This window comes from Vulpes vulpes, chromosome 8 (assembly GCF_048418805.1).
Source record: "Vulpes vulpes isolate BD-2025 chromosome 8, VulVul3, whole genome shotgun sequence".
In the NCBI taxonomy this organism is placed as follows: domain Eukaryota; kingdom Metazoa; phylum Chordata; class Mammalia; order Carnivora; family Canidae; genus Vulpes; species Vulpes vulpes.
The window spans coordinates 4,573,866-4,588,992 of NC_132787.1; the positions used below are offsets into that span (position 1 = coordinate 4,573,866).

The window sequence follows — 15,127 nt, forward strand, 5'->3', positions numbered from 1 at the left end:
TTGACTAGGTTTGCAAAACATTTGAAAAATAAGCCTTAATCTTTTAGTATGTTGTTGACTTAACTCTACATTTTAAGGAATTCTTTTATGGTTCCTTAGTAGCACTTTTCTGTGTTCAGTTTTCCACACAGTGAATATATTGCAGGAAATTAACTAATGCAGGTGACACATCAATGATTATGAAAAAAACCTTCATGGAATGTTTTTCCAAACGTATCTCCACCCATAGATATCTGCTATAGGACTGATCAAAAAGACCACATCAGATTACACACACGTATGTACACAGTATGAAATTTATACCCTCACATTCATTTTTCCAACTTCAGTTGAAGCACCCCAGAAGGAGTTATTGGGGGTGCTAACTACCAAAGAAGTTATCAACATCTACAAACAGGCTTTAAAAATGACAAATACTACAAGGGGAGGTGGGGAAGAAAGCTCTTCTAATAGGGTGACCTGGATTCCTGCTGTGTGTGGCAACAGGTGAAAAAGTCTCCTAGCCCAGAACCTAAAAGCATAGCTTTTGGCATTAGAAGTGCTGAGTTTTTCCTAGTGTTGAAAAGACCTGACCAAAACTTTGAGGAGGTGGAGGTGCCAAAACTTTGAGGAGGAACTCTTTCTGAGATTTCCCCTGAGACACTATAAAATGTCTTCCTTTTGTAATTCAAGCAGGTAACTTCCAAGTCAAGAGTGAGGCCCAGCAGCCTGTCCATCCCAAGCCACTAAATCCAGATGCCAGAGCCTCCAGCCTTTCTGAAAGTTCTCCACCCAAACCAGTGAAGGTATGATAACAATTTCTCTTGGAGCCTTTAGACATTGGTTTACTAATAGAGCTCATTGCACCTTCTATCCTTATATTCATTTGAACCTGTTTTTACTTTCCTGGGGAAGAAAACATCAAATAAGGGCATACTTAAGTCTATCACTTTTCCTAGAAATTTTGTTTTCTTCTGCTCAGATGTTTTTGAGCCAGGAGAGGTTCACTAATAGCTTAGTTTGAAATCTGGAAACTTCATGAAAGCTTTAAGGAAACCCAAAGTTAAAGAAAATGATGGGGGTTTTTCTTGAGGGAAGCCCATAAATCTGTGAATGGGCAAAAGATCACAAAATGAGAAATTCAAGAAATTCAAAAATGATCTGTTGAATAAGATCAGCCCATTGGATGGAGACATGTATGTCGACTTAAAGAGGGTGGCTCCCTGGTCTTTAGAACTGGATTGTAAGATAATCAGTGATTAGCTTCTTTAAAGAAAGAACATGTACATTGCAGCAGGGGTTGGCCAGCCAATTTGCTGTAAGATGGGGCATTCAACTTAACACTTATACTACGGTATATAATATTAGATGTTAGGGAAAGTCCAAAAGTTTTGTGCCCTAAGAAGACTTCAGTAGGCTATTCAATCTCTGGCCACCTTTTATCCATCAGTTTTTTAAAAAGTCTTTTCCCTTTCTACAAATAAATAATCTCATGTCTATATTTGACCTTTATAAAAAATAAAGGTCAAAAAATAAAACCCAGTACCCACTTTGGATTTTTTTACCTAACTTTTTTTTTTCTTAAGATTTTATTTATTTATTCATGAGAGACAGACAGAGAGAGAGAGTCAGAGACACAGGCAGAGGGAGAAGCAGGCTCCAGGCAGGGAGCCTGATGTGGGACTCGATCCCAGGACTCCAGGACCACACCCTGGGCTGAAGGCAGGCACTAAACCACTGAGCCATCCAGGGATCCCCTACCTGACTTGTTTTAATGGAATGCTTTGCTAATGCAGTCCCAATTTAGCCATTTGGATTAATAACCAAACAAACCCATACTTCTTTAGTATCTTCCTCCTCTGGTATTCTCTTAAGTAGCTGGGTTTTATTTAGAAAGTTCTAACATTTGAAAGAAATGCAATAAGTAGAATTAGTGGGCTTTTTTTAAGACTTTATTTATTTATTCATGAGAGACACACAGAAAGGCAGAGACATAGAGGGAGAAGCAGGCTCCCTGTGGAGAGCCCAATGTGGGACACAATTCCAGAGACCCCAGGATCACGACCTGAGCCAAAGGTAAACACTCAACCACTGAACCACCCAGGTGCCAGAATTAGTGTTTTTGGTGGTTTGTAACTGCCCCAACTTCATGCACCCATCAGCCGTACTTTTATCTCTCAACTGTGGGCATATTTGGTGCCTTGATGAAAGTCCTAGTGTACGAAAAGGATGAAGGTAACAGGACATAGGTGAAGGTTTAGAACAAAAGGAGGAAAAGGGGAGAATCCAGAATTTAAAGGGTGAATTTAAAAAGGGAAGGGAGAGGGGTAAAGAACATGAATGAAAATTTTATGGGAAGCTAGGATTTATGAAGGATTTTTGAAAAGGAGCAAAAGGTGAAGTAGCGAGAGGAGTGAGTAAAGGGAGGAAAGATAGTTAATAGTGATTGAGCTACATCCATATTCAACATGACCCCCCTCTTCTGGCCTTGACATTCTGCTCATGCTATCATCAGCACTTTCTTTGTCCAGTATCTGGAGTCCAACGAAGTAGCAACTGTCATGGGGTTAATTTCTTGTCCAACAGCAACCCTACCCAGATGTGAGTCCTTGGGTTGTGGTTCTGGATCAAGAGCAGCCGGAAAATCTGACTTGGCCATGGACTGAGGGATTAGGGAAGTTCCGTGGCTTGTCTAAAAACTAAAATTTGTTCTTGGGTGTATTTGAATTCTCAACCCAGTCTCATTTCCCTCCCTGAACTGCTAGGTCAGACTTCTCGGTGCTGGGTTGGACTTTTGAGGTCCCTCCTTGATTCAGACTCCAGGCTCTGAGCTGCTGAGTGAGTAGGGATAGAGTGCACCCCACTTAGGTCCTCCCTAGCATACCAGGGATATGAGGAGGTGGAGATGAAGCTCCCAGACTCATGCCTATTCTTTGGCCCTAGTCACTCAGCAGTAGAATGCAGACAGGTCTGCTTTCACCAGACATACACCTCAGGTTTTGAACATTTTATAAAGACTGAAGTAAGTTGGCCTGGCTCCCTATGTTTGCCTATCGTCCAAAACTCAAATGATTATGGTGTACAGATGCAGATGGGATTCAATCACATCTCCACTTTTATTTAAGGGTAGTTTATTTCCTCCTCCTCAAATTTATCCCTTACATTCTGAAGGCAAGTATATATATACTTTAGTGTTTATAGGAAGACCTGCTGGCGTAACTGGTCTCATGGCTATAGACTATGCAACAGAAGTTATTTCTCCACTTGGAGAAATTACATACAGCTAAGAATAAACTTGTTCACTCAGAATAGATTTTTAGGTCCCACACATCCTGGAAAAACTGTTCCTTAGTGCCTATGTGTCTATTATTGAAAAATAGGACATCTAAGGTAGAGATGCGATTCATTTCAAACTTTAGCTTGATAAAGTAAAAAAAATTATACTGGTCTTTACAAGTAAGAGTTTTATTCGTCTATTTTGAACACTGGTCAGCGCAGTTGATGAGACCCGGTGCTAGTGAAATTGAAGTTGCAGGTTCACTCTCAAAAAAGATGTTCTGGGAGCAGAGCTCAGTGGACCTTGTGAGAAAGATCAGGACCTTTCTACTTAAGATACCCAGAGGTCTCTTAGGCTTTATGTCCTTCCATTGAGAGAAGTTATCCCCTAAATATTTCCAGGAGGAAAGATAGGAAGGAGAAGGCGAGGACATGTGGCCAGCTCTGGGTACACCAACTTGTCTCCACTAGGACAACCAAAGCTTCCCTGACTGGTCCTGCTGATGGATGTGGAGAGAAAACATGGCAGACTGCATGAGAGGACACTCTCTCTGTACCCTGCTAGTGTTCCTTCCTCTATGGACAGGGTAGGAGGTTTTATGCTATTTTGCAAAGCTATTGGAATTATGCTAGAAGGCATCTAGAATCTTTTTTTTACTATCTACATTATTACTGCTTTATCAGAACACTAACCTCGACATGTAGAGCAGTCTATTTAAGATGTATCTCCAAAATGTTGTCAGAAAGTTTCACAGAAAGCCAGGGGAAGGGTTAAGGCTGCACAGAGCTGGCCCAACCATTTACTGTATGTGAAGAATTTCAATCTAATAACCTAGGTATTTTGCACCGATTGGAAAGGAGGGAATGAAAGGCATTTTGTGGTGTTCTGCGGGATGGAAGCCTGACATCAATACATAATTTTCTTCTGATTTCAGCATGTCCAAAGGCTAGTTAGCTTCATTGTCTGTTGCCAGCTCTCCCCACCAATATATATGTGTTGTTTATATATTATATATATATGAATACATACATATCTATAATCTCCCAACTACACCTTTCATTGAACTGAAATATATATGTAAGGCAAGAGGATGAAAGAATGCAGATGAAGCCATACACATTTATTAGAAAAATAACTTTGTGGAGATGCTGATCAACAGAGGACCTGTAAGATCCCTCATATGGAAAAGACATGACAGTGTTTATGAACATCAATTATGTATATATTACCTCATTCATTCCTAAATATCTCAAAGATACTATCTACATATTTTAATTTGAAATAAAGTGAGGACCGTAGTTTGTTGGAAGTGCTATAGTGAGTTTATTTTCATTTGGGTTAGCATCTGCTCTTGTCCCCAAAGAGTTTCCTTTAGTTACGGAAAATTACATGCCAGGACAATTTAGAAAATGCTCTTTTGGTTGGTGAATCGGAAGTTCTGAGTTTTAATTTGAATTCTGTTAATTGACCATGTGAGCTTTGATAAGGAACCTGACATTCTGGTGCTGTAGTTTCTACATGTGAAAAAGGGTGAGGGAGGAGAGATGAAAAACATCTGACCAAGTGAAAAAATATATTTTAAAGATTAAAAATGTCTAACATTCTAATACTGACAGCGTTTTAAACATGGCTGTGCCAAGTCTGAGCATGCCATGAAGGCATGGGCAGGATATATGCCAGGCCTACCATAATGGTAGAGATTTTTGGGCACTGACTATGCTTCCTGTCGTCTGAATAGACATGGGGGCAATTACAGAAAAGTGGCTGAGAGCCCAGGACAGAGGAAGTAAAGGGGAGGCACAGACGCAGCCACTCTGATTTTGGCATTTTACCAAGTTGGGATCCTCTTGACTTTATGAAACCAGAAGGCCCTTGGGCAGCTGCCACATAAACATTAAATAATATTGAAAAAGATCTGTGTAAAAATTGGATAGGAATAATGGGACTCTGGTAGGTCTGGTTAGTTAGAAGCTTGTGATTAGTCAGATGTTTGGGCTAGCAGTCTATTAATTTGATGTTAAGGAGGAGGAATGGCTTTTCACTTGCGTGGGTGAAGGCCCTATTCAAGAGAGAGCCATTGTGGGTCAGGTGTGGGAGATAATAAGACACTAAAGAATTGTTAATGAGACACTCCTTGTGTGGGTGAAGGCTCAGAACAGCTCGCTCTCCTGAACTGGGCCATGTCCCAGCCCCAGGTAGAGAGGAGTGAGGCTGCTTTCACCACAATTAGTGGAATTACTTGAAAAAGAGAAAACTTGGCCTTATTCTTGGCTCTGAGTCTATACCTGAGTTTCAGCTCAGCTGCGGTAAAGCGCTCCAGGCCGCCCCCTCCCCAAATGCTGTGTATTCACTGAAGGTTCCTGTTTGTCTCTTGCAGCTTCTGCTTCCTGCTCCTCCGGTACCTAATTTCTGCTCCTGCCTTCCACTTTCCTAACGTGAGCTCAGCTTTCAGCTTTCTCTCAGGTTCTCCTTTCTGTTCCCGGGGCTGCACCCTCCTCCAGTGTGTCGTGTGTGTGTGTGTGTGTGTGTGTGTGTGTGTGTGTGTGTGTGTGTGATGGAGGTGTGCTCAGGAGCTCCAATCCCCATTTGCACAGGAATGCCCATCTCCTCTTGTACCCTGGGAGATTCCTGTCCCCTGCTCTGTCTTCACTGACCAGAATGAATACTGTCCTCCTAAGGGCTAAAAAAAAATACGAAAGCCAACCTGCAGCTGAAAAAGATTTTCAGTCTGAGAAATAAATACATTTGACCTATGACTTTTATATCAGGTGAATTGTGATCTGTACCAGCTCTCTCCGATGCGGTCAACTGAACTATTATACCCAAATTTTATTTGGCATTTTAATGGATTTCCTGCATGCTAGACAAGGACCTAGTTCTTTTTAGAGCAAACCTAATTAAAACTATGCATTGACATCTCCACTTAATTCTGTCTTGTTAGAAGTGTCCATGTAAAAATTCTGAGCTCCCAATAAGGCCCTAATTACTTCCAACAGTATTCAATTACAATAACATTTGATCATATTTAAACACCTCCCTTATGCTTGGTAAACTGGGTCAAACTGGTCTGTGATTCTTGGGAATGGAAGGAGGCTGTTGAGCCATTCCACTCAGTTCTGTTCCTTTGTTCTTCAATCCCTTGATGCTATTTGGGAGTTTACCACTAAACTCTATTAAACTCCCTTTTATAGAGATTTCCCTTTATGGCTTTTTTTTCCCCTCATTTTCTACTTTTGTTTCCTGTCTTGGAAAACCATTCCTATTTTTTGCTTTACCTCCTGGTAAATCATGTAGCAAGTGAACCAGCAGACTATTTTCAGGTTGTTGTTGTTATTGTTGTTTTAATGAAAGTTCTGTCTTCCCCATAACCTAGTTTATTTTTGGCTTATCTTAACCATTCAAGTCCTGCACCTTGGGACTGATTTGCATTATTTACCACCACATGGGTCTTGGCTGCAGAGCCTCCCCAAACCCTTGCCCCTACCCAGGTGCCTGTGAGAGCTTCCCGGCCACTCTAACCCAAGCTGCTCCTGAATTTGTTGGATAAGGTGTTTCTGCTGGGGCAAGTCAAGAATTGTTTACATACACCTAGGGACTTCTTACCCCCAGCCCCTAGTAGCCATGTAACCATTTCTTATGTAAAAACTTAGCTATTAGAGAATTCTGACTTTCCTCAGTGCTATACTACCAACTATTTTATGTTCTTTAGGATTGGGTTTACCAGCTAAAACAGCTCTGCCCAGGCCACTCTATTCCACACTGTACAGTTCATGAATTCCCAGTCTATTATGATCTTTCACTCCCCATTACAATAGGTTTATTCTCCATTGTTTTCATGTCTTTTGTTTTTTGTTTTCTAAGTAGGCTCCACACCCTGTGTGGGGTTCTAACTCACAACCCTGAGATCAAGAGTCCATATACGCTCTCCCAACTGAGCCAGCTGGGTGCCCCTCTCCATTGGTGTCCGAGAAGATGATAGAACCAATAGCTTTGTCGGGCTATGCTTTCTTCTGGAGTCCTAATAAAATAGTTTGTCTCTTTAAAATTATTACATTTATATGTCAGTTTTGACTTATTTAAAAATATTGTGCCTAATGGATAAAATATTATGCTAAATTGCTCTTCCTCTCCTTTAAATTTATCCCCTTCCAAATCTGTTCTTATAAAAGTCTGTCCTGCTTTTACCAGGCACTTGAATCAAACAAACTTCTGTGCGTGATGACATTTTCTCCTCTAATTTCCTGTCCGTGGAACCATTTTGTGTGTACCTTTGTGCGTGTATGGTGGCTTATCCAAGCCTTCCTCTGTAGTCCAGCCTCAGTGGCTGCTACCCTTGGGGCACCAGCCAGTCAGGGAAAGGGATTCAGGAGAGCTTCCTGGCCTTAAAAAGTCAGCTATAGCGTCATAACAGGCTTAGTGTTCCTATGAGAATTGACAGGTAAGGGAGCCCTTAGTTAACAAAGTAAAACCAGGGCACATCTCAGCAGAGTACAAACTCATCCCTGCCTGTGCTAATGTTACCGTTTTCATTCTAGAAATTTCAGGCACCTGCAAGAGAGACTTGTGTGGAATGTCAGAAGACAGTTTACCCCATGGAACGTCTCTTCGCCAACCAGCAGGTGTTTCACATCAGCTGTTTCCGTTGCTCCTACTGCAACAACAAACTTAGGTAAGCCGGACCAGAACGGGCTGTTTGTGTCATTGGACCACCAAAGGGAGTCTTTGGTTTTTAGAGTACTGGTACTAGAAGCTATTGTACGAGGAGTGTGCTGTCAAAGGTCCTTGAGAAAAGTTAAAGTACCATTTACTTTTGGTGTTTGGTGTTGGACAAATATTTGGTGTTTGGAACTTCTTGGTACATTGATACTTTACATGTTTAGTTTACATGGAGCTTAAATCCTGTGGGTGGCAGGTAAAACTCCTGTGACTTAAATTAGTAGAAGATTCCCCCTTGGTCTCATAGAATCACAAAGTTTAAAATCTTTAGAGTATACTTGTCTAAGCCTTTACTTGAAAATGTCCCAAACACTGTATAAATGGTAATAATAACCATAATAATAGACCCTGAAGAGCATGTATTTCTGAGAAAATAATTATGTATCATTTCTTCCAAGTAACTCAAAGTATGGATAAAAATGTGACAAATTGGGGCACCTGGGTGGCTCAGTCAGTTAGGCGTCGGAACTCTTGATTTTGACTCTGGGCATGATCTCAGGGTCGAGGAATCAAGCCTGTGTTGGGCTCTGCATTCAGTGTGGAGTCAGCTCCTCTCTCTCCCTCTGTTCCTTCCCCTCCCCCATTCATACACGCACTCTCTATCTCTCAAATAAATAAAATCTTTAAAAAAAGAGGGAGAGAAATGTGACAAATTTGGGACATCTTCCATATTAACTCATTTTCGTCATAGAGTCTTAGAGAAGAAAGTAACTAGGCTGTCACTTCCTCCAGCTTTCTTTTCAGAGTAAACATTCCTTCTAAAATACTCTTGAAAGGTGTGCTGGCATCTGTGTGGCACTTCCACAGGGAATGATACCTCACTACCTAGCTCCCGTGTAAGATTGCTCTAGCTTGACCACTTGCCCTTCTATTGAGCCAAAATGTGCCTCTGTAACTTCTACTCATTGGTTCTTCTGCCCACAGTATTAACTTTTTTCTCCAAGACATATTCTTCTAAGTTTCTGAATTTTTATATCTCCTCTGTGGAAATGCTATTGTTTTTATATCCCCTTTAAAATTTGTTATCCTGCAAGAGACACCAAATCTCCTAAAAGCCTGTCCAGCACTAATATTAGAGTAGATTTACTTCCTGGCTACTGCTCCTATTAACCATATTCAGTCACTAGCATCTAGTGAGTGCAGACCATTTGCAGAGCATTATACCTACTCCTGTAAAGGTGTACTTTTAAATTATAACACAAATGGGAAACAAGGAGGAAAATGATTCAACTTTGCACAAAGGAATATCATTATAAGTAGCTATAGATTGTAAATAGGAAATCTATGAGTGGTTGGAGAGAGGTGGGCTTACCTAGGGAAAACTTCCTGGAAGAAATAGTTGTTGTTGTTGTTTTAACAGTTTTGGCAGAAGGGAGTGAAATCATTTGAAAATAGGGGGATGTAACACATGAAAGAAGTCTTGTGAAGGTTCGGGCCTAAAAATGGGCATTTTTTATAAGGGTAATAAAACAAATGTGCTTGAAAGGGAGAGATAAAGAATTCCAGGTGATTGATGTGTTTTTAAAGATACTTTTCTCACTTAGCATCTTCTGAGAACACTGCAGTTGCCAAATTTCAGCCTGCTAGTATAAATGGGAGCATACAGATCTATTAACTTTATGTTCTTTTTCTTTTAACAACAGTCTAGGAACATACGCATCTTTACATGGGAGAATCTACTGCAAGCCTCACTTCAATCAGCTCTTTAAAGCTAAAGGCAACTATGATGAAGGCTTTGGGCACAGACCACACAAGGATCTGTGGGCAAGCAAAAATGAAAATGAAGGGACTTTGGAAAGACCAGCCCAGTTTCCAAATGCGGGGGAAACCCCTCAGAGCCCAGGGGTAGAAGATGCCCCCATTGCCAAGGTGGGTGTGCTGACAGCAAGTATGGAAGCCAAGGCCTCCTCTCAGCCAGAGAAAGAAGACAAGCCAGCAGAAACCAAGAAGCTGAAGATCGCCTGGCCGCCCCCCACTGAAATTGGTAGTTCAGGAAGTACCTTGGAGGAAGGGATCAAAGTATCCAAGCCCAAATGGCCTCCCGAGGATGAAATGAGCAAGCCTGAAGCTCCCGAGGATGTAGATCTGGATCTGAAGAAGCTAAGACGATCATCTTCGCTGAAAGAAAGAAGCCGCCCATTCACTGTAGCAGCTTCATTTCGAACCACTTCAGTCAAGAGCCCAAAAATCTTGTCCCCACCTATACGGAAAGGCTGGAGCATGTCAGAGCAGAGTGAGGAGTTTACGGGAGGAATGACAGCAGAAAGGAAACAAGTGGAAAATGCCAATACCTCCGAAAAGAATGGTAGTGTGGGAAAAACAACCCGGCAAAGCCAGGAGATTGGAGGAGGGGAACCAGGGAGGAGAATCAAGGAATATCATGGTTTTGAGATGGGGAGTGAGAATCTTATAGAAAATGGTGCGAACGTAGATGAAGAGGATAGAAACCTCAAACAGCAGTCTCCACTAGAACCCAAGTCTACAAATTGGTCCAGCTTTGCAGACAATACCTCCCCTAAAGAATTCACGACCCAGAATCAGAAATCCCAGGATATGGGATTCTGGGAGGAAGAATCAGTCAAAGAGCTGTCTGTGGAGGAACAGATAAAGAGAAATCGGTACTATGATGAGGACGAGGATGAGGATGAGGAATGACCAACTGTAAATGGTGCTGGGCCTTAAATTTGTGTTAGTGTTAGCGAGCCGCTGCCCTTTTATCAAAGTGATGTGCGTAGACAGGTATCTTGCATGAACCAGAATTTATGTGGAAGTCATCTTGGAAGAGTTCTTGCTTCAGAAAAATCCCATACTGCCGCTTAAGTGAACCAATTCTAAGTGCTAGAGGTAATATTACTTAAGTTCTCTAATTTAGCAATAATGATATATGTAAGTGCTTTAAAGTTTTATGGTGAGGGGGGAATATGCCAACTGATACAGTCCAAACTCCACTGTATTCCCAAGTAGCAATACAGAATAGATGGTTAGTAGCACAGTGTTACACTAAAAATTCAATTATGGAAGTAGGGAACATTCAGTAGGGGTTTAGGGACCTAAACATTATGACTGAATGCACTTTAGTATAAAGGGCACAGTTTGTGTATTTTTAAATGAATACCAATTTAATTATTTAGCATTCATCTGTTAAGAGATCAAATATTTAATCTTTAAGACTTTTTTTTTTAGGTTAATTTTCTTACTCTGATATGTATGGGGAATTTATTGCTATGCATCCATTCTCTAAACCACACCCTGAACTGGATATTGGGCTATAATACAACCATTCTTTGGGAACACTTTATGAGCACATTTGGTGCTTGGAGAGATCCACTGTCTTTTAAATAAGCTCTGATATTTGCCAATGAGTTTGATTCCACCCCAAGTGATTCCTTTTTTCTTTGGTGGTATCTGTGCAGCTCACAATTTACTGAAAGCTGCAGTATTTTTATAAGATCTTCTGTGTCGTTTGCCATGTTGCATGTTAACGCAAAGTGAGGAGTTTAAGGAGGAATAACAGAAAATAACTGCCTTAAACCACTTGAGCCCAGACCCCTCTTCCCCAACCCTATATTCCACTTCTGATATCTCCTTTCTGGGACACTAGTTATTTTTTTTTAAACTTTTCAACTCTGAAATGTACTGATTTTTATGGCGGACAGTATTTCCAGGGTGCAATTAAATCAATTATAGGCTTTTTTTGGGGGGGGAGATGGTTTTCTAGTAGTTAAGGCTTTGGAACATTATAAATTTGAGTACATTTGTTGTACATAATTGATATTCCAAACTGTATGTGGGGGAGAGAGGTATTTTAAGCTATAGACATTTCTTTGTACTGCATTTTTAGAGATTTAGCTCTAATATTTTTTAGAGATGTAAAATATTCTGCTTTGTTACAGTCTTGCTTAGTCTGAAACATTTTTATTCAATAAAGCTTTTAATTTACATTTGAACTTTTCAGTGTTCCTTTTCATTATTATTTCACTTTGTGACAGTCTCCGAAGGGACCTCCATTTAATCGAGCAGTTTGGGAAGAAAAGGCAAATGGATCTGGTGCATTTTAAGCGAAGAGTAGTGTTATGAGTATATCTCACCACTAGGTGGTAGTGTTGGGTCGATCCTGGGCCCTCATCTGCCCTAAAGGAGGACAAATTTTTCTTAAAAAATTGAGGGCAACTTGCGTTAAGAAAAATTAGTGTGTACATTCAAAATGAGCTGTTTGGTTTCACAATTCAAAATCTGATGGTGTTTTTTTATTGTTAATTGTACTCAACATTTAATAACTCACCTTGCAATTATGCCTAACATGCTAAAGGGAATTTCCAAATGCCTCTACGTGAAAATGGATTTGTTTTCCACTCTGGGCAGAAGCATAGTTGGTTATTTCATTTCCTTGACTGTAGAGGCAACTGCCTCAAAAGTTAAAGCACTTTTTTTTAAAAAATGGAAGTGTGGGAGTGTGAGTTTTCTTGGAGATAGGCATGGTTTTTGAGTCATCCATTACATTTTCCAGGGTCACTGTATGTTCTAGAGTCTTGCCTGGTCTTCCAAACGGATGGCAGGGTACTACTTTCTGCTCTTGGCCCCATCACAGGCTGAAGTCATTTAGAAAGCCCTGTTCACTGAACAATTAATCCAGAAGCTTGTTTTAAAAAAAAAAAAGATTTTTATTTATTCATGAGAGATAGAGAGAAAGAGAGGCAAAGACATAGGCAGAGTTAGAAGCAGACTCCATGCAGGGAGCCCAATGTGGGACTCGATCCCAGGACTCCAGGATCACCCTCTGGGCTGAAGAAAGCAGGCTCTAAACTGCTGAGCCACCCAGGCATCCCAACCCAGAAGCTCCTGATGGCATCCATAAAATATCCAACCCTGGCTTCAGTTTAGCTACCTTTACTGTGTGATTCACTACTACTCCAACCCATTCACAGGGTACTCACCAAATCTGATTTTATACAAAAAAGTCTGAGTGCGTATGGCTGGTATTTATGGATCTTAGTTGAATATGTCACCATATATCAGATATGCAGGGACTGCAATTAACTTGAGAAGAACCGCTTTCTTTGCCTTTCAAGAGCTATGTAGACATAGGTACACAGAGTAGAAACAAGGCTTCATATCAATATAATAAAGGTTCTTATCAAGAGAATGACCAGACAATACCAAACATTCTTAGAAAACAAAAGAACCTGTAGCCAAACAGAGTGTTTCAGCTCTCTGAAGGCAGCTTGTTTGGGCTTGGTATGTCAGTGATGGGAACAGGATGATATGTTTTTCTGTTAGTGAAGCAAGAAAAGGGGCCCACTCAGGACCTGAGATGGTTAAGGAGACTCTTCATGACTACTACACAGCCAACTTAGTTCCTTCCACCAGCTTGCTGGTTGGATCACTCCTGGACAAAGTGAAAGCTGCACAGTTTGCTCTCATTACATGTTTTGTCAACTATATATTTTCTAACAGCCGAGATGTTGAGAAATGGTACAAATGTGGTTTTGGGGGGGATAAACCTTGAGACCAAGGTCACTGTGTGCTTGTTCCTGCATGCCAAGTTAATACGTTCCTTAGGCCTCTGAATTCCCATGGGATCCGAGAGAGTTTACCTCTCTTAAAAGGTACCTTGAGGGGCACTACTTGGTGGTTCAAATGGTTAAGCCTTCAGCTCAGGTCATGATCCCAGGATCCTGGGATCAAGTCCAAAGTCACATTAGGTTCCCTGTTCAGCAAGGAGTCTGCTTCTCCCTCTCCCTCTGCCCCTGCTTATGTGCTCTCTCTCACTTTCTCTCAAAATAAATTAAAAAAAAAAATCGGGATCCCTGGGTGGCGCGGTTTAGCGCCTGCCTTTGGCCCAGGGTGCGATCCTGGAGACCCGGGATCGAATCCCACGTCAGGCTCCCGGTGCATGGAACCTGCTTCTCCCTCTCCGTGTCTCTGCCTCTTTCTCTGTCTCTCTGTGTGACTATCATAAATAAATAAAGATTTTAAAAATTATTTTAAAAAATCTTTAGAGGACCATAAGGGAAGGGGAGGAAACTGAATGGGGAAAAACTAGAGAGGAAGGTAAACCATGAGAGACTCCTAATCCTAGGAAACACAGGGTTGCAGAAGGGGAGGTGGGTGGGAGATGGAGTAACTGGGTAACAGGCATTAAGGAGGGCCCATGATGAGATGAGCACTGTGTGTTATGTTGGAAAGCGAATTTAAATTTAAAAAAAAATTTTTAAGAACAAAATGAGTAGTTAAGTCCAATAAAAATCTTTAAAAAAAAAAAAAAAAAGTACCATGAATATAGTGTAGTTACCATTAAGCTATTGGTGGGTTAGGACAAAAATGGCTCCAGGCAGTGGTTCTCAGACCAGCTGTCTTGGCATGGCCTATGAGTTGGTTAGAAATGAGAAATGTGGGATGCCTGGGTGGCACAGTGGTTGAGCATCTGCCTTTGGCTCAAGTCATGATCCTGGGGTCCTGGCTTCTGTCTCTGCTTCTCTCTCTGTCTCTCATGAATAAAAAAAAAAAAAGAGAGAGAGACAGAAATGTCAATTCATAGGCCCCACCCTCCTCATCTCCTGAATCAGAATTTCTTTGGATGGATTCCAGAAGACTTTTCGAAATTCTCTATGTGAGAGATGGGATAAGCTAATTTCCCAGCTGTGTACCCTAAGCGTGAGAACCATTGAGCTACAGCAAAGCTAGTCTACTTAGGATGGCACCTTTTCTCCCCTTCTTCCTCTCCCCGTGAAACTCTAACTTCTGGTGTAAGCATGTCTTACTAGTTATAAAGTTACTTTATCTATCCTCGAACAAGAAGTAGAGATTCGATTCTTTTAATCTTAGATCATTCTAGTGAGCCTGTGGTAATTAGCCTCGTAGCCAGGTTTGAACAGACCACACCCAAGGTTCAGGAATCTCCAGCAGTTGAGGAGCAGTTTTTAATTTAGCGTTTTGGGGGTTTCTTGCCTATGGTTCCCCTTGTTTGTGGAGACCCACAGAAGAGTTAAAGGTTTGGTGTGGAAACCTAAAATTAAGGAGGTTTATAAAATAAGGGCTCAGGGTTCCAGAGTCTAAAGACTTTCCAGCTCAGAAGCCCAGTTCTACCCTGATTCTATATAGCGTTGGGCACGCTGCTTCACCTCTCTGGACCTCAGTTTACCCATCCATAAAAGG

At 41.2% G+C, this 15,127-nt stretch overlaps 1 protein-coding gene across 7 annotated transcripts in view; it reads left to right on the forward strand.

Moving 5' to 3' along the window:
- LIMA1 (LIM domain and actin binding 1) overlaps positions 1-11,919 on the forward strand; it is an 88,372-nt gene extending 76,453 nt beyond the window's left edge. For 4 of the 7 annotated variants that reach the window (XM_026000310.2, XM_026000313.2, XM_072765325.1 and 1 more), the window contains exons 9-11: positions 676-785; positions 7,792-7,925; positions 9,616-11,919. In XM_026000310.2, coding sequence (XP_025856095.2) covers positions 676-785; positions 7,792-7,925; positions 9,616-10,627 — 1,256 coding nt within the window. In that variant the 3' untranslated portion in view covers positions 10,628-11,919. Of the gene's footprint in view, positions 1-672; positions 786-7,791; positions 7,926-9,615 lie in introns of all 7 variants that reach the window. The other 3 variants (XM_026000309.2, XM_026000312.2, XM_072765324.1) reach the window with 1 other exon arrangement.
- The last annotated feature ends 3,208 nt before the right edge of the window (positions 11,920-15,127 follow it).